Source organism: Oncorhynchus tshawytscha, linkage group LG11, assembly GCF_018296145.1.
Source record: "Oncorhynchus tshawytscha isolate Ot180627B linkage group LG11, Otsh_v2.0, whole genome shotgun sequence".
Taxonomy (NCBI): domain Eukaryota; kingdom Metazoa; phylum Chordata; class Actinopteri; order Salmoniformes; family Salmonidae; genus Oncorhynchus; species Oncorhynchus tshawytscha.
The window spans coordinates 35326804-35353739 of NC_056439.1; the positions used below are offsets into that span (position 1 = coordinate 35326804).

At 44.5% G+C, this 26936-nt stretch overlaps 2 protein-coding genes across 2 annotated transcripts; one reads left to right on the top strand and one right to left on the bottom strand.

Moving 5' to 3' along the window:
- The first annotated feature begins 640 nt into the window (after positions 1–640).
- On the top strand, positions 641–26936 carry LOC112262320 (serine/threonine-protein kinase PAK 6). The gene is made up of 9 exons (XM_042330056.1): positions 641–1077; positions 13475–13722; positions 14896–15507; positions 17150–17683; positions 20067–20200; positions 24309–24435; positions 24519–24644; positions 24818–24952; positions 25428–26936. The coding sequence occupies exons 2-9, from the start codon at positions 13519–13521 to the stop codon at positions 25593–25595; spliced, it is 2040 nt and encodes a 679-aa protein (XP_042185990.1). The 5' UTR covers positions 641–1077; positions 13475–13518; the 3' UTR covers positions 25596–26936.
- Positions 11609–12322, bottom strand: LOC121847763 (uncharacterized protein P19A11.02c-like). Its single transcript, XM_042330425.1, has one exon. The coding sequence runs from the start codon at positions 12320–12322 to the stop codon at positions 11609–11611; it is 714 nt and encodes a 237-aa protein (XP_042186359.1).

The following is a 26936-nucleotide window of genomic DNA, read 5'->3' on the forward strand; positions in this document are numbered from 1 at the left end:
GGGCTGAATGTGTATTATTAAATGCAATGGAGTCTACAGCTAGGTTAGAAATTGTGCAGAAGGGAATAACGATAATGGTAATCCTAAATGATTATGCTGACATGAGGATTTCCCTCAGCATAAATTTAGTGTTAACATGTTAATCCTTAGGTCATAAATTCAGAGAGAAACGGAGATTGGATCGTATTTGAGATTAGGATGATTCATAATAACCAGCCACAGAAATAGCCCTCTCTGGTCACGCTCCCATCTCTGACCCTGTCATTAACATGGATAATGCATCCATTGACCGGGCAGGAAGAAAACTTCACCTTAGGTTACTGCCACTGTTCTCCTATCACCCCCTCATGTGGTGCAGAAGGGCAGGGGAGCCAGGTGGATGAAACGTATCCTAGATGATGTATACAGCAGCTCTCCTTTCCTTTCAGTCATTGGAAACCAGCCTAAACAGACACACACGGCACACTGCTATCAATTTAGGGCCACTGCAAAGACAGCCCAATGAGAGGGTGGGAGGAGGTAGGGAGGTGATAAAGGGAGCGAGAGAGAGTGGGAAGGGGTGTGTGTGTGTGTGTGTGAGAGAGAGAGAGAGGAGGGAGGGATGTGTGTGTGTGTGTGTGTGTGAGAGAGAGGGGGGGTGGAGAAGCTCTCTGTATGGCTGTGATAGTCTCTCATCCTGGATACTGCCTTTCCTCTCTGGTTTTGTCCCTTTCACTGGCCACCCTGTGTCCCCAGGAGCAGGCAGCGGTGTAGCGGCACACGGACAAGTTGTTAGCCACGGAGGAAGCTGGGGATGAATCATCCCCCAAAAAGAGCCATTGAGATGGCAGTGTGTGCGTCTGCCTGGAGGGAGGAACGCGTCAAGCTTTCTCAAGCAAGCAGCAGCCTGCAGTGTGTGCCTGCTTGAGAGCCAGCCCTCCTCGACTGTGTGTGTGTGTGTATATTCCTGTGTGAGGGTTTGTGTGGCGGAGTGTGTATAACGAGTGCTTGTGTACAGTGTATGTGTGTGTGCGCACTCTTGCTCGCAAGCCTCTGCATTTCCTGGAGGAAAGGCTCTCCTTTTCAGCGAACCGCAAGGTAAGGAGCCTGCCATTTTTATAGCACTAATTTCTCCCTCCACAGACCCTGTTTATTCCCTCTGGGGAGGGGGGATGGGGGCATGGGGGAGAAAAAAGGAAAAGTGTCTTAGCTCCATTGATAAAGAGCGGGCTACTGTGTGTGTGTGTGTGTGTGTGTGTGTGTGTGTGTGTGTGTGTGTGTGTGTGTGTGTGTGTGTGTGTGTGTGTGTGTGTGTGTGTGTGTGTGTGTGTGTGTGTCTGCAGGCAGGCACAGCGTTGGTGGAGGAGATGCAAATACAGAGGGAGAGAGTGACAGAGAAAGAGAGGGGGAGGGAGAGAGAGAGCAGAATGCAGTATGCCCATGTGGTAATAAGGGAGAGAAGAAAATACTATGAAAAGCTGATTGGGTGATGTGCTGGATTCTGGGAAAGGCTGCATCTCAGAAAGGAGCTGCTTTCACCTTCTGCCCACCCACCCCACGTTCTCTCTCTCTCCCTCCATCCCTCTCTCTGTCCTCAGCTTCTGTTGAAAGGATGTAACCTCAGTTTAGCTGGTGAGCAAACAGAGTTTTGACAGATTTAATCATGTGAAGATAATACAGAAAAAGCTATAGCATTTAATGCTGATTACATGTATGCACTGACAATAAAGGTGCTTATTGTTGTCACTATGCATCTGTCCTTATCTGTGACTGTGAGCTGAGAGCTCAGGTGAACTATAGCTTTATATCAGACAAACACTGAGTTGAATTGGATCCAGCTGCTGCATGTATAGTTATGCTTACGTGGATGCCGAGGGAAGGCATCCACATAAGCTTTCTTCTTCTGCTCAGTGACAACATGCACAAAATGTGTTCCTTTTGTGAGTCAGGATGGTTGTACTGTACACAGTTCTTGACTTGGGCAGGAGCTCTGCTGGGGACCGGCCCCTCAAATGTTCTACTCCTTGAGCTCCTGTTCCTCTTTTAGAACATTAGCTCAAAAGTATTGTGGAGTTCCTGCACCTAAATATAAACACCTATTTCATTCCAAGTCAAGCACTGACTGTACTCTGTGGAATTGATTATACAGAGAATACATGTTCAGGGAATAGCAGAGACCCAGTGGCAGACTGACAGATAAACAGTCATGTCATTTCGCAAGGTCTTATACTATAGATTGCATTATTGTAATAGTCTACGCCACACTAGTCTTGTTTTAAGTAATTAAATCAATTAGAGAATATAATGGTATATAGTTTTCATGGGATTGCTGGTACGGTAAAACATTGATGGATTTCTCTTTACTGTGACCAGTGGTTAGGACTCTAACTACATGCTCTGGATGGACACACTGCCAATTATGTCTTAAAATAACTGTCCAGTGTTTCCAGATTTCTCTGAAATATGACCTATAATTAATTACAATATAGGTTAAATATTTTTTAAACTTTTTTTTAATTAAGTATGTTACAAAGCAGCTTTTCTGTGTTGAAATGGTGTAAGCGTACCCAAACAACAGAATGGCGTGGGCATATACCGGTCATTCATATACTGTATACCGGTCAGACCACTTATTGGCCTGCTTGTCTTCCTCAGGAGGGTGATATCATCCTCTATGAGGAAATAGCAAGCATTTTTTAAACAGTCAGTTTGTGGTTGGGATTTCGAAGTGTTTTTTTTACCTCCAAATTATGCTTTGGCCACAAATACATTATTTGGGTATGAGTTAACAGAATTTTTACTTTTAAAGTGAGATTTTCACTGGACAAGTTACTTGCGGCTAGGTGTCCCGCTAGCGTTCCACTATGACAACATCCTGTGAAATTGCAGAGCGTGAAATTCAAAATACATAAATCGTAATATTAAACATTCATGAAAATACAAGTGTCTTACATCATTTTAAAGCTTAACTTCTTGTTAATCCAACGCGTTGTCAGATTTCAAAAAGGCTTTACGGCGAAAGCACACCATGTGATTATCTGAGGACAGCGCCCCACATCAAAATACTTTTTCAAACCAGCACAGGCGTCACAAAATCACAAATAGCGATAAAATAAATCAATTACCTTTGAAGATATTCCTCTGTTTGCAATCCCAAGGGTCCCAGCTACACAATAAATGTTTGTTTTGTTTGATAAAGTCCTTCTTTATATCCAAAAAAGTCTGTTTAGTTGGCGCCATTCATTTCAGTAATCCACTTGTTCAACATGCATACAAACGAATCCAAAAGGTTATTGGTAAAGTTTGTCCAAACAAGTCAAAGGATGTTTCTAATTAATCCTCAGGTACTCTAATATCTAAATAAATGATAATATTTAATACGGAGAGTAGTATGTTCAATAGGGAAGATAAATAACGGAGAGTGCGAACCTCATTCACGCGCGCAACAAGACTACTTTTCTAATGAGGGACACCTTGGATAAACTACAAATACTTGTTTGTTTTTCAAGAAACAAGCCTGAAACCCTGTCTAAAGACTGTTGACATCTAGTAGAAGCCATAGGAACTGCAATCTAGGTCAATTTTTTGTATATCCCATAGGCTAGCATTGAAATGGCCTATGACCTCAAAAAAAATGTCCAGTTGGATGGTCCTCGGGTTTTCACTTACCATATAAGTTCTGTTATACTCACAAACATTATTTTAACAGTTTTAGAAACTTCAGAGTGTCTTTTATCCAATGCTACCAATTATCTGTATATCCTAGCTTCTGGGCCGGAGTAACAGGCAGTTTACTTTGGGCACATCAGTCATCCGGAATTCAGGATACTGCCCCTAGCCTTAAGAAGGTGTATTCCCGTCTGACTGCAGCAGTATGACATACAGCACTTACCTCTCACACCATTAATGAAGTTGTGAGTAGTTGACCCCGTTTGACTCAGCTGAATGGCCCCTGTGCACCTGCAGCACAGCACAGGGATGTTTCTTTTACCTAGCAGGCTAAGGGCCAGTTAGAGCCATCAGACAGGGAAGTGCTGCTCTGGGACATCCTGGATCAACAGATCTATAGAGCTCAGCTTCCCCAAACCAGAGAAGGTTAGGAGTGGCAGAGGCTCCACTCCTAGGTGCTGGAGGATTAATTGAGGTTAATCAATAATCAGCACTCATGCAACTTGATCAGTCATTAATTTACCCCATTCTACATTTTGTAAGTATGTTTAATTAATTGGTGGGGGGAGGCTACAGCTTGGTCATTCTGTATACCACAGCCAGCGGTAACGAACACGCCATGTGTTTGTGTCTCAGGTTTCTCACTGATATTCAAGAAGGCCAGGTAGGGAGGGAGAGAAAGAGCAGATGAAAGGAGAGTTTTAATATTCCACACAGAGCCAGATGGACATAGAGTATGTTAGCTGGGGGTGAGTGACGCGTCATGCACACTCATGGGTCTTCTTCTCACTTCATTACTTCTTTTGGAGCCTTTTTTATCATTTTTCCCTTCACGGTCTAGCACTGCCTTAGAGTGCTGTCAGAGCGATGGCAAATTAAATGACGCACCCCATGGAGAAGCACACAGGTGCTGCTGGGACATACTTCTTCCTATACTGTATGTACCCTTACCATACAGCCCAGCACTGTGTGCACATGTTGGCCTGCCAGAGGAATGCTTGCTTAGCAGTCATGTCCGCTAGGGGAGAGGAGAGCTGAGGAGAGGAGAGTGGTTATTAAAAGCTTACTGTGACCAATGGCCATGACCAAGTAAAATGAGGACGGGGTGCCCAGCAGTCACATTGTGTGATGAGACAGCGGCCATACTGGATGAAGGAAGAAGAACTGAGCTGCCGCAAATTGACAACATGGGAGATTAAAAAATCTTTGTCATTTTGTCTCTGGGAGAGGTGCGCTGAGGATGAAGCGGTGAAAGATGAATCATGGCTTCATAGGGAGAAGGGTGTACAGTAAAGCTCGCTAGGGAGGCCCGATGCATCAATAAATTAGACCCCTGAGAGGCCATTTGACCTGCTTCATTGATCCGGACAGATTATACGACTTTATCTGCTGAGAGTCAGATTGTTTAAAGGACTGGTGGAAGCCAGGAGCATCATAAATTAGACAGAGTGTGTGTCAGTAGTATACTTTACTTACCTACTGCCTATAGGCCTGTGGTACAGTTAGAAGTACAATATATGACCGGGCGGTTTGGGGGCTAGGACTCATTAGAGCACTCATTTGGTACAGGCATGTGTCAGCAGCATCCCTGTAGACATGCAGCGAATAGCACATCAAAGATGACGACTTGAGAGGTGATGCATTTACAATGTCATTATGTCAAAGTTCTTGCGGTAGATAAGAGCTAACTTTTAATGACTCATACATGTTAGTGTTTCATCGACTCTGGCCTAGTGGAGAACAAAGACATTTTGTCTCCCACTTACTGGGCCTGGAGAATCTGTGCCAATCTAATTCAGGCAGAATGATGTATATTCTTTGTCAAGCTCCCCGTCCTCTTCTCAAATCCCTCTTATCACGGCTTGTTTACAGCCAGCGAAGCCAGTCAAGGTTGACATATAAAGACATTGAGTCTCTTGGTGTTGAGGAGGGATGACAACATGCAGCAAGATAATAAAGTGAGACAGCAAAACAAGTGAAACGTCAGTGGCAGGCGACAGTGACAGCCCTCACTCAATACCCCCCCTTCCCCTCTTGCTCTCTCTCTCTTTGGTCTGTTCCTTCTCTCAGACTATTCCTCCACTCCATACTATGAACATTCAACCAAAAGTGATGTGCAGTCATGCACTGTGTCTACCCTACAAGCTCAGAAAGCACAAAGTTGTTGGATAAGGACATTTATGTATTGTCCTGTCTCTGGCTCCATATCCGGGGCTGTTTTCTGTTCATTCAGTGACTAAAAACATGATGAAAAATCATTCAGGTTTTTTTTCTAACCAGAATGTCCATTGTTGATGCAGTCTAATGACCAGTGACCTCATGGGTGGAATGTTTTTCATATGTTTGATAATTAATAAACAATAAAAAAATGTAACACAGAAAATACAGTGTTTCCATGTCAAACGGTTATGTTATATTTCAGTCTTCTGTGATGTATATAAAGTGTAATATTGGGATGAAAACTCAAAATGTAATACATTTCAACTCTATATCTGACATGGTACAGGTATCTTGTTTTTTTAGGCCCATAACCATGTGTGTGAGGTGTATACTTTGGTTTCAAAGTAGATTTGTTTACCAAGAAACACTTTGTGACCCTGATTTAGCTCACTGCAGAAGAAGGTTGAGACAGTTCTGACTTTCTTACTTCACAGGAGTCTTTATCTCTTGCAGGGACAGATGATATAGTTCAGTGAATTTTACATTCTCACTTTTCAAAAATATTGTTCTTTTTAGAGCCATGAATGTGAAATTAATCTGGTTCTGCTCCCAAGTGTGATCTTTATTTGAGCTAGCGATACAATAATACGGTTGGGAAATGCTGTTGTTGTAGCACTTGCTCAAATAAAGACCACACTTGGAAGGGGTAAGCAGCAAGCACAAATTAACCTTCTTTATTTTCATAGCATTTTATTTTTGTCTAGCCCTTATACCACATTTGATGTGTGTAATTCATCTCCTTGAATATGCTGTATTTTAGTGTCCTGTGCCCTCTGCTCAAATAGCTCCTGTTATATTGAGTAATTGTAACATGATTATTCATTATCAGCAAATAAAATAAATTTTTCCTCTATGAGGAAGGTCTGTCCCTAGTGACTCTACTGTCTAGCATGCTATAACACGGCTGCTGGGAGCACAGTCACACTCTGGCAACAATTAACTTAGTGCAGGTTCTATAGCGTGTCTCGCTTTTTGCTTGCTCACGACTTGCATGATACATCAGACCACCTATTAATGAAATATGCATGTAGGGAGTGTGCCTTTTTGTCTCATATGGATACAGCTTCATTACACCTGTTTAACACAATAATCATCACGCATGTTGACTCATCTCTGTTATTGCCTCTAGAAGTTACTTTTTAGAGAAAACAGGCAGTCCTACTGAATGAAAGGACAGCATCAACCACAGTCATAAACACTGAAATTGTGCCGTCCAGTCACGTCCAGTTCTTGTTTACCTTTCTCTTACCCTCAGAGTGTGTGTGTGTGTGCGCGCGTGTTCGTTCGTGTGTGCGTGATTGTGTGTGCGCTGAGAAGACAGACCCCTCCACCCCCGGCCCCTTGAGGGACAACACAGTCTCATTACACTCAAAGGGCAAAATGGTCATCATAATAAAGCTGATAGAAGAGCACGGCACAGATCCAGGTGTGCTATTTAGCCTTTCATTATGCTTATTTCTGCATTGACAAACAGAAAGAGGATTACCTTCTGTCCTTTCTCCCACCCACACCTCACAATTTGACACAAACCTTGTGCACAACAAACATGCGTCAGGAGAAACTGTGTCCTAAAATTGGATCAGAGGAGGGCTGAACACAGTGGACACGCTACTAATCCTACAAGCATAGTTACCTACACTCTCCATACATCAGTACAAGTCTGCCAAAACAAGATAGAAATGGAATCAGGGCAAAATAGGGAAAACGCTCACTTGAGCTTGGCGGACTCAAATCTAATACCTCTCTTATCTCTCTGTATCTCTTTCTACCCCCTCCCACTCAACATCTCCAAATCTGGCTGATATAACTACGGTAGGGGGGTGCATAAGCTATCCCTCACCAGTCCTGTCCATAATAGATTGATGGGATAACTGAGAGGCTTGTCTGCCTGTTAAAGCTGCTCACAGGGAGTATGGCTGTTGTTAGATCTGGAGATGAGCGTAGGGTGTGAAGGCATGTTTGGGGTCTGAGGTATGTTGTTTACAGGGCCACTGACATACTAGAATTATAGGCTGTCTGTTTGAAAAATGGGGCTGTAATTCATACAAATTAGAAGTGAGAAAGGCTAAATCTCAGGAGTGATTATTGGTCAGACTGTCACTGTACTACTAGAATAAGTATGCCTTCTAACCAAAGTAGACCAGTACGACTGATAAAGATTTAGCATGTGTCCCTTTGACAAGTGATTTTAAATGATTGTTTGTTCTGAGCCATCAATCGTTTAAAATGTAATTGTCAAAGCGACATGGGATTGGTTCTGTGTTCATGGCAGATATTTGGATTCATGCTATATTGCTGGTGTGTTCATGGAGTTAGAAAGAAATAAACCAGTGTAGCACAATTTAGAATTGCCTCATCCTCTTTGGCTTTTGATATCCTTGACAGCATCTGCCCAAGTTTTGCTTCAGCACTTTGGTAGGATTCAAGCCAAGCTGCATGGGGTCAAGTCCCTGTAGTTCAGGGGCATTTACAGTGGGGCAAAAAAGTATTTAGTCAGCCACAATTTGTGCAAGTTCTCCCACTTAAAAAGATGAGAGAGGCCTGTAGTTTTCATCAGAGGTACACTTCAACTATGACAGACTACTTTTTTTGCCCCACTGTATGTGACCAGAAACCATTATTACACCAAGTGCAAGTTTAGCTCCACATCCATGTATACTTATTTTCCTATGGGCTGAAAAATCTATAAGATATTGTTATCTGGACATTCACAAGTTTAGTAGATTTGTGAGACGTCGGTACAAGTGCAGATGCATGTTATTACAGCTTGTAAACCAATATTCAATTAATTTTGTTGAACATGAATCAAGATACTGTGTTTTTTTATTTGGGTCCAAATACTTGGTTCTTTACTTCGTAATGTCCATGTATACCGAATGGAAACACATAGAAGGAATACAGTGATGTATAATGAATGCTGTTGTGTTCTGTTATCTGCAGGTCTGCATGTGATAACATGCGTCTTGGTGAGAGGTGTAGGAGTCAGGCGCAGGAGAGAGCAGATATGTCTGAGAAGCGTGTTTAATAATATAGTCCACCAATACAAAACGGCACAGACAAAAATCCCAAAACTACGCTCTCGAATAATCAGAAACTCGTGCACACGCACGGAGGAACAAACACAGTTCCGACACTTTACATACACGTGCGTAATAGCGAAAAAACAACGAACATCAAATACAATCGAGTGGAATGCACACAAGTCTAATCCTGCTCATCAATGATGCCTCATCAATGATGCCTCATAGAATAGCACAGAGCAGTGAGAGCAGCTATTCTGTTTGTGACGGTATCAGCCCATCATCACTGGCATCGGATAACTGTAGCAGTTTGCATATTTCACTCATGAGTAAATATTGATTGATCTGCTTGTACAGGAAACACAAGCGTAGTGTATAAATATTTGGCTCAGTACTGCCAACATCTGCACTTCACAGTGCTGAACAGACACAGAACCAGAGAACCTGGCATATGGAGTGAAAAAAACAAAAAAACAGTAGTGTATTTTCTGTCTATTTCGAGCCTTTCGTTACTCAAACTCAAAAGACAAACCGGCCTTAAAAGCCTTTTCATGTTTTAGAGTGAAAAACTAGGTCCATGTCTGAAAACACAGCCAGGTTTACCCTGCTCTGTGGTCCCAGCTCCATTCTCCATCTCACCCACCCCCACCTCCCGACAGCCTCCCTCACGCCATAGTGTCCCTGTCAGATGGAATTAAATTAAATTCCTTCTCAGCTCCACACTATGTACATAGGGAGAGCATAGAATGATACGCTTATGCAACACTTAGCACGTTAGCCTTGTGATGGAATTATCCTTGGAGGGGGACATGTCCCTGCCAGCATTGATACTCCCTCAACCTTGTCGTCCCCCCCATCTCTCCCTTTATAAATCAGGTTAATCTGAAGTGTGACTGGGGGCCTCTCCACTCTGGTGCCAGGGTGAAGACCGGGCTGTTGGCATGCAGTGGTTAGTCATAACGGGGGTCACTGCAGCTGATTAGAGGGCTGTCTTGGGGAGGAGAGCAGAGGAGGCTGCCAGTTGTGTGATTGCATGCCGAGTTGGAGAACGCTGCAGTAGTGATTTCCTCAACTCCCACAATGCATCATGGCAGATGTTGGGTATTCTATCTTTGTTGTGTTAAATGTGATGGTGTGTCATGAGAACTTGTTAAAGTGGGCCACCAGCCATGTTCCCATATCAACAAACATTAATCAGTTCTCCAACAAGACTTTATCTTTTTTTTTTTTTAATTTAATTTTTACCCCCCTTTATCTCCCCAATTTCGTGGTATCCAATTGGTGTGGCTGGCTTCCGGGTTAGTATTGTCTCATCGCTACAACTCCTGTGCGGGCTCGGGAGAGAAGGTTGAAAGTCATGCGTCCTCCGATACACAACCCAACCAAGCCGCACTGCTTCTTAACGCAGCGCCATCCAACCCGGAGGCCAGCCACACCAATGTGTCGGAGGAAACACTGGCAACCTTGGTTAACGCGTACTGCGCCCGGCCCGCCACATGAGTCGCTGGTGCGCGATGAGACAAGGATTTCCCTACCGGAGTCTCTGGAGCCACCAGAGTCTCTGGTGGCACAGCTGGCTCTGCAGTACAGCTGGCGCTGCCCTTAACCACTGCGCCACCTGGGAGGTCCAACAAGACTTTATCAAAGAGCAGCTCATATACAGAAGTATATTTTCAACTAATTATGGACACGTAAATGTGGGTGAATTATATCCAAGTACAGCAAATGAAATGATATGCAATATAATTGATTACTGTATCGTGGTACAGTAGATACAGTGGAGTCCAAAATTATTGACACTTGATAAAGATGAGCAAAACTTATGGTATGAAATAAATCATTCAAATATCACTCTTTTGTATGCTACAAACAAGTATTTTATACTAATACAATTGCTCAGAGAAAGAGATTTTGTTGAAAAAGTAATTAAAAAAATTCTCAAAAAGGTAGGGGTCAAAATGATTGACATCCCTGTTTTCAATACCTTTCAGTACCTCACCTTGCGAGAATAACAGCACTGACCCTTTTTCTAAAATGTTTTATGAGTTGGAGAACACACTGGGAGGGATCTTTCAGATCCTTGATATCATTTGTCTGCAGTTATGGACTGCCCTCTTCAATTCAAACCACACGTTTTCAATGGGTTTCAAGGCCAGAGACAGAGATGTCCATTGCAAAAGGTTATTGAAAGGTATGTCAATAATTCTGACCCCTACCTTTTGAGAAAATAAAATGTTACTTGTTAAACAAATCTCTTTCTCTGGGCAACTATATTCGTATAAAATAACATAATTTCCGATTTGTCTTGTTGTATACAATATAGCTCAGTATTTTTTATTATTTATTTTATACTGTCATATTCACTCGTCTTTTTCAATGGTGTCAATAATTGCAGACCTCATTGTACATATAAGATTCATGACAGCAGTGTCCCTAGCTTAGACTATGCCACTCATTTTATACTAATACAATTGTTCAGAGAAAGAGATTTTGTTTAACAAGTAACAAGTAAGTATTTTCTCAAAAGGTAGGGGTCAATGCAGTGCAGAGGGCTTTATATCTAAAACTTGAGAGGTCACTTTCCCTAGAAGCCAGAGAAAGTCGGGCTTCTTCAGTAGCATAAGGATGGGGATCGGGTTATAGTGGACTCTAGCAGAATGGTGGTAGACTCCAGCATAGGGAAGTTAGGGGTTATGGTGGTAGACTCCAGCATAGGGACATTAGGGGTTATGGTGGGTAGACTCCAGCATAGGGACATTAGGGGTTATGGCGGTAGACTCCAGCATAGGGACATTAGGGTTTATGGTGGTAGACTCCAGCATAGGGACATTAGGGTTTATGGTGGTAGACTCCAGCATAGGGACATTAGGGTTTATGGTGGTAGACTCCAGCATAGGGACATTAGGGGTTATGGTGGTAGACTCCAGCATAGGGACATTAGGGGTTATGGTGGTAGACTCCAGCATATGAACGTTAGGGGTTATGGTGGTAGACTCCAGCATAGGGACATTAGGGGTTATGGTGGTAGACTCCAGCATAGGGACATTAGGGGTTATGGTGGTAGACTCCAGCATAGGGACATTAGGGGTTATGGTGGTAGACTCCAGCATATGAACGTTAGGGGTTATGGTGGTAGACTCCAGTATAGGGACATTAGGGGTTATGGTGGTAGACTCCAGCATAGGGACATTAGGGGTTATGGTGGTAGACTCCAGCATAGGGACATTAGGGGTTATGGTGGTAGACTCCAGCATAGGGACATTAGGGGTTATGGTGGTAGACTCCAGCATAGGGACATTAGGGGTTATGGTGGTAGACTCCAGCATAGGGACATTAGGTGTTATGGTGGTAGACTCCAGCATATGAACGTTAGGGGTTATGGTGGTAGACTCCAGCATAGGGACATTAGGGGTTATGGTGGTAGACTCCAGCATATGGACATTAGGGGTTATGGTGGGTAGACTCCAGCATAGGGACATTAGGGGTTATGGTGGGTAGACTCCAGCATAGGGACATTAGGGGTTATGGTGGTAGACTCCAGCATAGGGACATTAGGGGTTATGGTGGGTAGACTCCAGCATAGGGACATTAGGGGTTATGGTGGTAGACTCCAGCATAGGGACATTAGGGGTTATGGTGGTAGACTCCAGCATAGGGACATTAGGGGTTATGGTGGTAGACTCCAGCATAGGGACATTAGGGGTTATGGTGGTAGACTCCAGCATAGGGACATTAGGGGTTATGGTGGTAGACTCCAGCATATGAACGTTAGGGGTTATGGTGGTAGACTCCAGTATAGGGACATTAGGGGTTATGGTGGTAGACTCCAGCATAGGGACATTAGGTGTTATGGTGGTAGACTCCAGCATATGAACGTTAGGGGTTATGGTGGTAGACTCCAGCATAGGGACATTAGGGGTTATGGTGGTAGACTCCAGCATATGAACGTTAGGGGTTATGGTGGTAGAATCCAGCATAGGGAAATTAGGGGTTATGGTGGTAGACTCCAGCATATGAACGTTAGGGGTTATGGTGGTAGACTCCAGCATATGAACATTAGGGGTTATGGTGGTAGACTCCAGCATATGAACATTAGGGGTTATGGTGGTAGACTCCAGCATAGGAACGTTAGGGGTTATGGTGGGTGGACTATTTGTGTTTTCCTCCCTCTAATGCACTGAAAGCCTGTGGGCTCTGGCCAGGCCGACTTTGTGCTCGTCAGTAAAAGGGCACAGAGAATGAATAAGTCTTAATAGATATCCTTCACTACACACAGGCTTACAAACCTGTCCCCCCAAGACAGGTTATAAGGCACAAAAGCAAATGACAGACAGAAAGCCAGTCTGGAAGATGGACATATCACGGAGAGAATATTCTTTAGACTGGCAGATTGGAGTTTATTCACTTGTATTTCGTTTTCTAATGGAAGTGTCTGATGTTGTTATAGTAACTTCAACGTACACATTGATGGATAATTGACTGTTCATAGATTAAAGAAGCTGTAAGTGACTTTATCAATGGTAACAACAGTAGCTGCTAATTTAGAAAAATAATGTATTGAATGTGTCTATTTCTTGTCTATGCAGGGCCGTCTTGACTTTGGCAAGCTGTCAGTCTTCTGGACCTGACGATGTTTCGTAAGAAGAAAAAGAAGAGGCCAGAGATCTCAACACCAAAGAACTTTGAGCACCGGGTGCACACCTCGTTTGACGCCAAGCGGTGCTGCTTTGTGGGCCTGCCGACCCAATGGCACAGTCTGATAGAGAACCTCCGTAGGCCCAAGCCTATGGTGGACCCCTCCCGGATCACCTCCGTGGAGCTCAAGCCAAAGAAGGTACTGGACCTTATTCTCAGCTCACTTTCCTGTTTGCACAGGTTTTTTTTCTCTGAACGTATTATCTAACAGACAAAAAGTGCTGAGAATGTATAGGATTTTATTTCTGAGATTTTTCCAGTTTTAGTAAGCCTCAAAACCCTCCATCAAAAGTGTTTTTATCAGAGGCTATAACGCCCTTTAGATCTTCAGCAGAGTTACCCTGCTTTTGTTGTCTAAAGTTTCCCTAGTCCAGTGATGGCAGTGTGGTTGACAGCACTTGCTGTTCTCCCTGTCATATTGCTTTCTTATCTATCACGGGGCTCAGCTAATGACCCTGCTGTGTACATTGACTGTACTACGCGAATTCTTGAAGTCTCCAAGATTTATTACTCCATGCAGGAAAATAATAACGATCCATGGCTGAGGGATAGAAAGTGCACGTACAGCAGTGGAAATGCCAGTGAGCAAAAAAGCCTGCAAATCTAAGGATTTCTGCACTAGGCTGAATACTCATGCCGATATGCCCCTTACAAAAACACAACACATTTTCATTACCACCATTGGATAAATTTCAGTTTTGCATTTCAAAATCCCAGTGTCAGCTTCTGAAGCAAGGTCATGGTTTTAACAGGATCATCAGGATTGAATTGATAGTACAGGGGAGACTTGTGTTCTGTATGTAAATAATGTAGCGTTTACGGCAGAGGCAAAGGTTGGAGAGGTTTACAAAAATAATTATTACATTTGAGACATTTGTACAATAATTTGCAATTTTGTCATTTGTAAAGAATTTGAAGTGGGATGTTAATTATTTTGGCTAAGTTACCTGTGCAGCTGTGAGAGCTGACCAGAGCACCATTCCAAAGACAGAGAAACATAGGAGACTCTCGTGATGATGAACAGAACTTTACTTTAACCAGAGATTGAGTAATCAGCCAATTGGCCTTTCTCTAATAGGTTCAACTGGAAGGCCCAACACATTTTTTAAGTCTGTGTCATCTTGTTTTGTCAGGGCAAGGTAATGCTCTTTTTCTACGCCACTGCGATGTTTGCTGCTTGAGATTTCACTCTTCAGAAAGAATCTATCCGTCATTACAGTTTTTATACAAGCCACATTGCAAAATAGAAGTGCCTGTGTGCAGTATGTTACAATCATTCCAGGTTGGCTGAACATTACTGCTTTCCTTTCAGACCATCGTGCGTGGGAGTATGATCGGTCATGGAGACTACATCTCAACCATGATCTCCGACATGAGCAGGTTGTCGGTGACCAGCTCCAACTCCCTGAGGAAGAGCAGCCCTTCGGCCAGGAAAAGGGCCCAGTCCCTGGGCAGGCTGGGGGAGGTGAAGGAGGGGGACACCTACCAGTATGAAGACCTGGGAGAGGATGCGCTGGAGCAGCAGCAGTGGAGAGACAGGGCTCATAACATCCACAGTGAGAGTGGGATGAGTATTACCATACAGCCGAACGGCATTCTCCCCAGGGCCAAGTCCACCTATGAAGTGAGCATCAGCTGTCTGGAGGGACCCCTGGCTCCATCCCAGCCAATGCAAGTGCCTATTAAAGGGGCTTATATCAGCTGTGAGGTGGGTAGCCCCACAGAGACACTGATGGTTAAGAGAGACTTCCAGGTGCCCAGGGTTATGCCACAAAAACAGAGGCCTATCTCGTTCTTCTACAGCCCAGCCATGGCTGTCCAGCATACCGACCATGGGGGTCGCCCCCCTCCGGAGTACAGCACCAACCTCTACATCCACTCCCACAACAGCCCTGGCAGACCATACTCCTCCTACGACCTGAAGGTGAGCAGATCACTTAATCATAATCTCTCATCTATATTTTAGATGGATATTGTCATAGGCCAGCCCGTTTGCTGCTATAACAGCCTCCACTCTTCTGGGAAGGCTTTCCACTAGATGTTGAAAATTTGCTTCGGGTACTTGCTTCCATTCAGCCACAAGAGCATTGGTAAGGTCGGGCACTGATGTTGGACAATTAGGCCTGGCTCGCAGTCGGCGTTCCAATTAATCCCAAAGGTGTTTGATGGGGTTGAGGTCAGGGTTCTGCGCAGGCCAGTCAAGTTCTTCCACCCCAATCTCGACAAACCATTTCTGTATGGACCTCGCTTTGTGCATGGGGCATTGTCATACTGAAATAGGAAAGGGACTTCCCCAAACTGTTTCCACAAAGTTGGAAGCACAGAATCGTTTAGAATGTCATTGTATGCTGTAGCGTTAAGATTTCCCTTCACTGGAACTAAGGGACTTAGCCCGAACCATGAAAAACAGTCCCAGACCATTATTCTTCCTCCACCAAACTGTACACTATGTTCTCCTGGCATCTGTAAAACCCAGATTCGTCCATTTGACTGCCAGATGGTGAAGCGTGATTCAACACTCCAGAGAACGCGTTTTCACTGCTTCAGAGTCCGATGGCGGAGAGCTATACACCAGTCCAGCTGACTCTTGGCATTGCGCATGGTGATCTTAGGCTTGTGTGCAGCTGCTCGGCCGAAAAAACGATTTCATGAAGCTCCCGACGAACAGTTATTGTGCTGAAGTTGCTTCCAGAGACAGTTTGGAACTTGGTAGTGAGTGAGGACCGACAATTTGTAAGTGCTTCATCACTCGGCGGTCCCATTCTGTGAGCTTGTGTGGCCTACCGCTTTGCGGCTGAGCCATTGCTGCTCCTAGACGTTTCCACTTCACAATAACAGCACCTACAGATGACCGGGGCAACTCAAGCAGAGCAGAAATTTGAATGAACTGATTGGTTGGAAAGGTGGCATCATATGACGGTGTCACGTTGAAAGTTACCGAGCTCTTCATTAAGGCCATTCTACTGCCAATGTTCATCTATGGAGATGGCATGGCTGTGTGCTCAATTTTATACCCCTGTCAGCAACAGGTGTGGCTGAAATTGCCGAATCCACTAATTTGAAGGGATGTTCACATACTTTTGTATATATAGTGTAGTCAACCAATATCACATTGGCCAGTAGCTAACTCTGGTATAAAACTGTAACTTACAGCTTTACTCTTTTAAAAATCCTTTTCCATAATATGGCCAGTGAGTTAGTTCTTAAACTGTTTTTTTTTAGGTAAAACATCTTATAGAAGCCTGCATTCCTGCATTCTACAGTTGATTGCTCAATTAATGCTGTTGTTTTTTTGGGGATACTAAAATATGATTTGTGACTTGATTGCTTCGATGTGCTTGTAAACATTGAGAGATGCTATGTTTGGCATAATCTCAAGGGTACATTGAGGTACCTATGGCAACGTTTTAGCAGGGAGCGCACCAGGTGAAGTCAATGCATAGTGTGAGAGTGAAGCACTGTGATTTACATCCAGTAATAAAGCAAGCCAGGGACCCTGGGAAGACAGCCAACTCTACCTCTCTCTCTCTCTCTCTCTCTCTCTCTCTCTTTTTGTTATCGTCCAGGCAGAGTCGGCTCTGAGGCACCACCAGTCAGGCTTCCTACCAAGCACCACCAGTAGTCCCTTCATGAGTGGCATCAGACCCCACAGGACGGTACACTCCTCAGCCAGCTACACCCTGGGACTGTCTCCCAACATGGGCCTGAGACCCAATGGCCCTGACCCCTTTCTGAGACACTCAGGCTGCCCTAATGCTCCCTTCCCCGGACAGGACAGCCCCTCCCAGCTCCGGCCTTCCCCCACCGGCTCCCTGGCCACCAGCCCTCTAGGCACATGTTCCCCTGCCTTCAGACCCCCTCAGCACCCACAGAGGCCGCCACCAGACCCCCCCAAGGTGACCCATAAACAGTTTAAGGCTGCCCTGAACATGGTGGTGGACAAGGGAGACCCTCGGTCGTACCTGGAGAACTTTGTGAAGATTGGAGAAGGGTCCACAGGGGTGGTGTGTATCGCTCGGGAGAAACACAGTGGCAGGCAGGTGGCCGTGAAGATGATGGACCTGCGGAGACAACAACGTAGAGAGCTGCTTTTCAACGAGGTATGACGACCTCCAGTCAACACTATCCTCAATGACCCCCCTCAAAACACCACCCCGAATCACCAATAAATCATGCTGGGATACATCACATAACAGAGCCCAGATGTTATTTAATTGTTGCCGGGTTTAACATGTTTATGCATTTTAAATTGTCAAACAAAATACATTGAAACTGCTGGGTCAGGACTCTGGGTCCCCCTTAGATCCATCTAGTTCTAGCGTAGAGATAAATAACACAAAGTCACTGTTTGGGTACACTGTAAAGTCCATGGAGAATAAGAGCATCTCCTCCCAGCTGCCCACTGCACTGATGCTAGGAAACACTGTCACCACCGATAAATCCATGATAACCGAGAATTTCAATAAGCATTTCTCTACCTGGACCCGTACAAATCAGCTGGGCTAGACAATCTGGACCCTATCTTTCTAAAAATGATCCGCCACCATTGTTGCAACCCCTATTACCAGTCTTCTCAACCTCTCTTTCGTATCGTCCGAGATCCCTAAAGATTGGAAAGCTGCCGCAGTCATCCCCCTCTTCAAAGGGGGTGACACTAGACCCAAACTGTTACAGACCTATATCCATCCTACCCTGCATTTCTAAAGTCTTCTAAAGCCAAGTTAATAAACAGATCACCGACCATTTAGAATCCCACCGTACCTTCTCATCTGTGCAATCCGTTTTCTGAGCCGGTCACGGGTGTACCTCAGACACGCTCAAGGTATCAAACAATATCACAACCGCCATCGATAAAAGACAGTACTGTGCAGCTGTCTTCATCGACCTGGCCAAGGCTTTCGACTCTGTCAATCACCACATTCTTATCGGCAGACTCAACAGCCTTGGTTTCTCAAATGACTGGCTTGCCTGGTTCACCAACTACTTCTCAGATAGAGTTCATTGTGTCAAATCAGAGGGCCTGTTGTCCGGACCTCTGGCTGTCTCTATGGGGGTACCACAGGGTTCAATTCTCGCGCTGACTCTTTTCTCCGTATACATCAACGATGTCGCTCTTGCTGCTGTTGATTCCCTGATCCACCTCTACGCAGACGACACCATTCTGTATACATCTGGCACTTCTTTGGACACTGTGTTAACAAACCTCCAAACGAGATACAATGCCATACAACACTCCTTCCGTGGCCTCCAACTGCTCTTAAATGCTAGTAAAACTAAATGTATGCTTTTCAACTGATCACTGCCCGCACCCGCCCGCCCGACTAGCATCACTACTCTGGACGGTTCTGACTTTGAATATGTGGACAACTACAAATACCTAGGTGTCTGGCTAGACTGTAAACTCTCCTTCCAGACTCATATTAAACATCTCCAATCCAAAATTAAATCCAGAATTGGCTTCTTATTTCGCAACAAAACCTCCTTCACTCACGCTGCCAAACATACCCTCGTAAAACTGACTATCCTACCGATCCTTGACTTCGGCGATGTCATTTACAAAATAGCCTCCAACACTCTACTCAGCAAACTGCATGCAGTCTATTAGAGTGCCATCCGTTTTGTCACCAAAGCCCCATATACCACCCACCACTGCGACCAGTATGCTCTCGTCAGCTGGCCTTTGCTTCAGACCCACTGGCTCCAGGTCATCTATAAGTCTTTGCTAGGTAAATCTCCGGCTTATATCAGCTCACTGGTCACGATAACAACACCCACTCATAGCACGCGCTCCAGCAGATATATCTCACGGGTGATCCCCAAAGCCAACACCCCCTTTTGCCTCCTTTCCTTACAGTTCTCTGCTGCCAATGACTGGAACGTATTACAAAAAATCACTGAAGTTGGAGACTTATATCTCCCTCGCTAACTTTAAACATCAGCTATCTGAGCAGCTAACTGATCGCTGCAGCTGTACACAGCCCATCTGTAAATAGCCCATCCAATCTACCTACCTCATCCCCATATTGTTTTCATTTACGTTTTTGCTCTTTTGCACACCAGTATTTCTACTAGCCCATCATCATCTGCACATCTATCACTCCAGTGTTAATTTGCTCAATTGTAATTACTTCGCTACTATGGCCTATTTATTGCCTACCTTCTCACTCCATTTGCACACACTGTATATAGACTTTTTTCTATTGTGTTATTGACTGTACGTTTGTTTATTCCATGTGTAACTCTGTGTTGTTGTTTGTGTTGCACTGCTTTGCTTTATCTTGGCCAGGTTGCAGTTGTAAATGAGAACTTGTTCTCAACTGGCCTACCTGGTTAAATAAAGGAGAAATAAATAAAAAAAAGAAAAGAAAAACTGTTTCCCAGACAATAATACCCAAATAACCTTTTTTTGCCCTTGAGTACCCTCTTGAAATCATCAGGTATGTTACATGACACCTCTGTTATCAACTGTATGTGTTTGTCCAGGTGGTGATCATGAGGGACTACCAGCACAGGAATGTGGTGGAGATGTTTAAAAGTGCCCTGGTGGAGGAGGAGCTCTGGGTCATTATGGAGTACCTTCAGGGTGGAGCACTAACCAACATCGTGTCTGAGACCAGGTATGGAGACATTGCACAGACTTGACGTACACAGCCAGAAATAACTGCTGTCATACAGGGGGAAAATTGTATTGAGGGGTCAATATAATGTAAAATATAAGCATTTTTAAGAGACAAGACTTCAAGGACATGTGTGACAGAAGGATGAAGCAAAATTCTTGTTATGTCTTCAGTACCTATTTTCACCATTAAGGGGTAGTGTGGTACTAATTAGTTGAGAGGACAGGCACAGTCACTCCCATTCTCACTGCCACTTTAGCAAAACACTGTCCTCCTATGGGAAAATATAATCCGATAACATAATTCGATTTGTGTGTGTTCAAATGAAATGTGGTGAAATTAATTTAGTCCCAAAACACAATTTTATCTATGCTCTCATCCTGTTCAGTACTGTATATCAGATACTCTAGAAATGCATAAACAAAAGCAAGAAAATGGCCCACTCGATATAAGACACAAGAAATTGTCAGTGAATTTGAACTCTACCTGTCAATGTATTTTAAATTCCAAACTGAAAGTTGGCTCATTCACAATATAGAGACAGGAGTATACCTCAGAGCCTAGAGACATGGGGACTGAGTGCATTTCTAACTGACATATACAAATGGGCCAGATCACATTGGCTGTCATTTTCAGTTTTTGTCAGCAGAACCCAAGATTTGCTAAATTATACCTCCTTCATACTCCAATCCAACCCCAAATAAGTTTTTTTAAACAATCAATAAAGCTATTAGCCAGAACAAAAAAAAAGAAGAAGTATTTTCTGGGGTGTTTCTGTAGCACAGTTCTTCAGTGTTCAAAATCAGCTAGGCTATATTTTCATGATGCAAACACGAGATACAGTGAATGCATGTAGTTGTCTGAACCTCACCTATACCACCCACCACTACACTCTTCGAAAAAAAGGTTGAATCTAGAACCTAATAGGGTTCTTCGACTGTCCCCATAGGATAACATTTTAAAGAAACCTTGATGGTTCCACGTAGAATCGTTTTGGGCTCCATGTAGAACCCTATCCACAAGGATATACTGCTTTCACTGGAACAGGCCCAGATCCCTTTCATTTGCTTGAAGAAAAGACGCAGGAAAAGGGGCCGCAGATCGGGCATCCTTCTGAGAATCCATAGGCGAGCGAGTAAACTCCCACTACTATCCATTCTTCTTGCTAACGTGCAGTCATTGGAAAATAAAATTGATGACCTACGATTAAGATTATCCTACCAACGAGACATTAAATACTGTAATATCTTATGTGTCACGAGATGTGGCTGAACGACGATACGAATAATATAGAGCAGGCGGGATTTTCCATGCACCAGCAGAACAGAAAAGCTATGTCTGGTAAAACGAGGGGTGGGGGTGTTTGTCTATTTGTCAATATCAGCTGGTGTGCGATGTCTAATGTTAAAGAAGCCTTGAGGTATTGCTCGCCTGAGGTAGAGTACCTTCTGAAAAGCTGTAGACCACACTATCTACCAAGAGAGTTCTCATCTATATTATTGGTAGCCGTCTATTTACCACCACAGAACAAAGCTGGCACTAAGACTGCTCTCAACCAACTCTATAAGGCCATAAGCAAAGAAGAAAATGCTCACCCAGAAACGGCAATCCTAGTGGCCTGGGACTTTAATGCAGATAAACTTAAATAAATGTTTACCAGCATGTCACATGTGCAACCAGAGGGAAAAGAATCCTAGACCACCTTTACTCCACACACAGAGATGCATACAAAGCTATCCCCCACCCTCCATTTGGCAAATCTGACCAAAATTCTATCTTCCTGATTCCTGCTTACAAGCTAAAACTAAAGCAGGAAGTACCAGTGACTCGCTCAATACGGAAGTGGTCAGATGACGCGGATGTTACATTACAGGACTGCTTTGCTAGCACAGACTGGAATATGTTCCGGGATTCATCCAATGGTATTGAGGACTACACTACCTCAGTCATCGGCTTCATCAATAAGTGCATGGACGATGTCCCCCCCATAGTGACCTTACGTACATATCCCAACAAGAAGCCATGGATTACAGGCCACATCCGCGTCGAGCTAAAGGCTAGAGATGCCACTTTCAAGGAGCGGGAGACAAATCTGAACGCTTATAAGAAATCATGCTATGTCCTCAGACAAACCATCAAACAAGCAAAGCAGGATACAGGATTAAGATAGGAACCTACTACAGCTGCTCTGACACACATCGGATGTGGCATGGTTTGAAAACTATTACGTACTATAAAGGGAAACCCAGTCGTGAGCTGCCCAGTGACGTGAGCCTACCAGACGAGCTAAATGCCTTTTATGCTCGCTTCGAGGCAAGCAACACTGAAGCATGCACGGGAGCACCAGCTTTTCTTGATGACTGTGTGATATCGCTCTCAGTAGCCGATGTGAACAAAAGGTTTAAACAGGTCAACATTCACAAAGCCGCTGGGCCAGACGGATTACCAGGACGTGTACTCAAAGTATGCGTGGACCAACTGTCGTGTCTTCACTGATATTTTAAAACTCTCCCTGACCGAGTCTGCAATATCTACATGTTTCAAGCAGACCACCATAGTCCCTGTGCCCAAGGAAGCGAAGGTAACCTGCCTAAATTATTACCGCCCCGTAACACTCACGTCGGTAGCCATGAAGTGCTTTGAAAGGCTGGTCATGGCTCACATCAACAGCATTCTCCCGGACACCCTAAACCCACTTCAATTCGCATACCACCCCAATTGATCCACAGATGACGCAATCTCACTTGCACTCCACACTGCCCTTTCCCACCTGGACAAAAGGAACATCTATGTGAGAATGCTGTTCATTGATTACAGCTCAGTGTTCAACACCATAGTGCCCACGAAGCTCATCACTAAGCTAAGGACTCTGGGACTAAACACCTCCCTCTGCAACTGGATCCTGGACTTCCTGACGGGCTGCCCCCAGGTGGTAAGAGTAAGCAACAACACGTCTGCCATGCTGATCCTTAATACTGGGGCCCCTCAGGGGTGTGTACTTAGTCCCCCCCTGTACTCCCTGTTCACCCACGACTGCGTGGCCAAACACGACTCCAACACCATCATTAAGTTTGCTGACGACACAACAGTGGTAGGCCTGATCACCGACAACGACGAGACGGCCTATAGGGAGGTCAGAGACCTGGCAGTGTGGTGCCAGGACAACAACCTCTCCCTCAATGTGAGCAAGACAAAGGAGCTGATCATGGTCTACAGGAAAAGGTGGGCCGAACAGGCCCCCATTAACATCGATGGGGCTGTAGTGGAGCGGGTCAAGAGTTTCAAGTTCCTTGGTGTCCACATCACCAACGAACTATCATGGTCCAAACATACCAAGACAGTCGGGAAGAGGGTACGACAAAACCTTTTCCCCCTCAGGAGACTGAAAAGATTTGGCATGGGTCTCCAGATCCTCAAAAGGTTCTACAGCTGCACCATCGAGAGCATCCTGACTGGTTGTATCACAACCTGGTATGGCAACTGCTCGGCATCTGACCGTAAGACGCTACAGAGGGTAGTGCGTACCGCCCAGTACATCACTGGGGCCAAGCTTCCTGCCATCCAGGACCTATATAATAGGCGGTGTCAGAGGAAAGCCCATTAAATTGTCAGAGACTCCAGTCACCCAAGTGTGACTGCTACCACACAGCAGGCAGTAGCGGAGCGCCAAGTCTAGGACCAAAGGCTCCTCAACAGCTTCTACCCCCAAGCCATAAGACTGCTGAACAATTCATAAAATCGTCACTGGACTATTTACATTGATCCCCCCTTTTTGTACACTGCTTCTACTTGCTGTTTATTATCTATGCATAGTCACTTCACCCCTACCTACATGTACAAATTACCTCAACTAACCTGTACACCCGCACACTGACTTGGTACCGGTACCCCCTGTATATAGCCTCGTTATTGTTATTGTGTTACTTTTTATGATTATTTTTTACTTTTGTCTATTTGGTAAATATTTTCTCAACTCTCCTTGAACTGCACTGTTGGTTAATGGCTCGTAAGTAAGCATTTCACGGTAAGGTATACATACACTTGTTGTATATGGCGCATGTGACAAATAAAGTTTGATTTGATATATCAGTGTCACTCTCCTATGCAGGCTGAGTGAGGAGCAGATAGCCACAGTCTGTGAGGCTGTGTTGCAAGCCCTGGCCTACCTTCACTCCCAGGGGGTTATCCACAGGGACATCAAGAGTGACTCCATACTGCTAACACTGGATGGGAGGGTAGGTCTCTCTCTCATAAGTATTTTTAATTCAGTTGAGAAAAACACATCTGTTTATAATTTAATTTTAATGTCCCTGCATAGATCAAGCTGTCCGACTTTGGGTTCTGTGCTCAGATCAGTAAAGACATCCCCAAAAGGAAGTCTTTAGTGGGAACACCCTACTGGATGGCTCCGGAGGTCATCTCTAAATCACCATACAGCACTGAGGTGAGAAAGAAGATATTCAAAACAAATTTGTATCCTAACAAACTGTACATGTATATTACTGCATACTAATGACATACTAGCTGTATCCAAACAAATACTCATGATGTCCAGTATTCATGTGCATGTCAACACTGACTGAAGGTGAATATATACTGGTTTGTTGTGTCTGCCAGGTAGATGTGTGGTCTCTGGGTATCATGGTAGTTGAGATGGTGGATGGAGAGCCCCCTTACTTCAGTGAGACCCCTATTGCAGCCATGAGAAGACTGAGGGATGAGCCAGCTCCCACTGTACGGAACGCAACACAGGTCAGAGGTGAAACAGAATACATACATAGAGTGCCTCCCGAGTCTTGGGCTGTGTCATTACCGGCCGTGACCGGGAGTCCCATAGGGTGCGTCCGGGTTAGGGGAGGGTTTGGCCGGGGGGGCTTCATTTGGCTCATCGCGCTCTAGCAACTCCTTGTGGCGGGCCGGGCACCTGCAGGCTGACTTTGGTTGTCAATTGAATAGTGTTACCTCCGACACATTGGTGCAGCTGGCTTCCGGGTTAAGCGAGCGGGTGTTAAGAAGTGCGGTTTGGCGGGTCATGTTTTGGAGGACGCATGACTTGACCTTCACCTCTACCGAGCTCGTTGGGGAGTTGCAGTCATGAGACAAGATCGTAATCATGAAATTACGAGAAAGGGGGGTAAAAAAATAAAAGAATACATACATAGAGAGAACACATTTTCTCTATTTCAACATGTCTGCTGAATTAACTTGGACTTCACACTTTGTGTAGGTCTCCCCGGTGTTGAAGAACTTCCTGGACCGTATGTTGATCCGAGACCCAGTGGAGCGTGCCAGCTCCACAGACCTGCTAGAACACCCCTTCCTCCTACAGAGCGGCTCCCCGCAGTGCCTGGTGCCCCTGGTGGAACAGTACCGCAAGCGCATGTCCCGCTGCTGATTCTCCCCCCCTTGATGGACCCTGATCTCTGATTACTACTGTACCCTGAGTGTGACCTGCCCAGGCCCAACCCAGTCAGCACCCATCCCAGTGAGGGAGCAGCACCAGAGAGCCTGGTGCTGCTACAGAGCTCATGGCAGCAGGGCGGCAGGCTTGGTAGACAGTGACACAGCCTGCAAATCTAAGAAGCACTTTAGCAGTGAGTTGGCGTAGTGTTACGGCAGCATGCAAACAAACAGTATTCCTCACTCATCTCAACAACGTCTGGGCCTACCTGTGATAGACAACATCCAATGGAATTCCTCTCGACACAACACCAATCTAGCATCGGTGCATTATATAAAACTTGAAATCCATGGGAACTGTAAACTGTAGCATATTGTGAACCTTTACCGTAATTGAGCAGGTTCCCATCGTGGTGTTTGGATATTAGTTGTGTATTTTCAGCTTGTGCTATAGGCTCAAGCTGTGGTAGCTCATGACTTTGAGAGAAGCGTGATGTTACATACCTCTACAACCATATGGGACACTGACTGAAGTTCAGTGAAACCTTGCACCTTGTCAGTGAACAATTTGCATGGCCAAATGAAGACACACCTGGCCTGATCGGAATGGTTAAAACATGCTACTGAGAGATGACATGAGAGACATCCTCCAACATCACCATGACAAATGTGTAGATGGGTTGGCTGTTTGTAATTATATTGGGCTCAATGAATCATATTTCTTTTAATATTTATTATATTTTGCTTTTCTGAAAAGGGTTGTGAACTGTTTGTAGCCTAAGATGTGAAATTGCAAATAAGTTAACATTTTAGATTATCAACTTGAAATGTAGCGGTTGAACAAATAATGTAAATACAGATACTGCATATTAGGACTTACTACTTGCAGAGCCATTGTATAGTTAGTTATATGGGATGAATTTGACTTAATTTTGAAAGTGTGTGTGTTTACGCTTGGACGCTGTGTTAGTGTTGCCTCAAACATCCCTTCCACTGTGTTGTGACTGACTTTTGAAACTACAGGATGTGTGTGTTGCTACTGAACATGTGTGTGTGTGTGTGTGTGTGTGTGTGTGTGTGTGTGTGTGTGTGTGTGTGTGTGTGTGTGTGTGTGTGTGTGTGTGTGTGTGTGTGTGTGTGTGTGTGACGTCTGTGTGAAGTATTTGCATTGGTTTGAATAGATAAAGCACACAGGTTTGGCATGTGAAGAACGTCCACCAGCTGAGAGCACATTGCACATTGTCTTTGTATTCTTACCAGTGACACAACATATTTCATGTATTTGTATTTCTATGTAGGACATTCATGAAAAAGAGAATTATACATTATTTACATT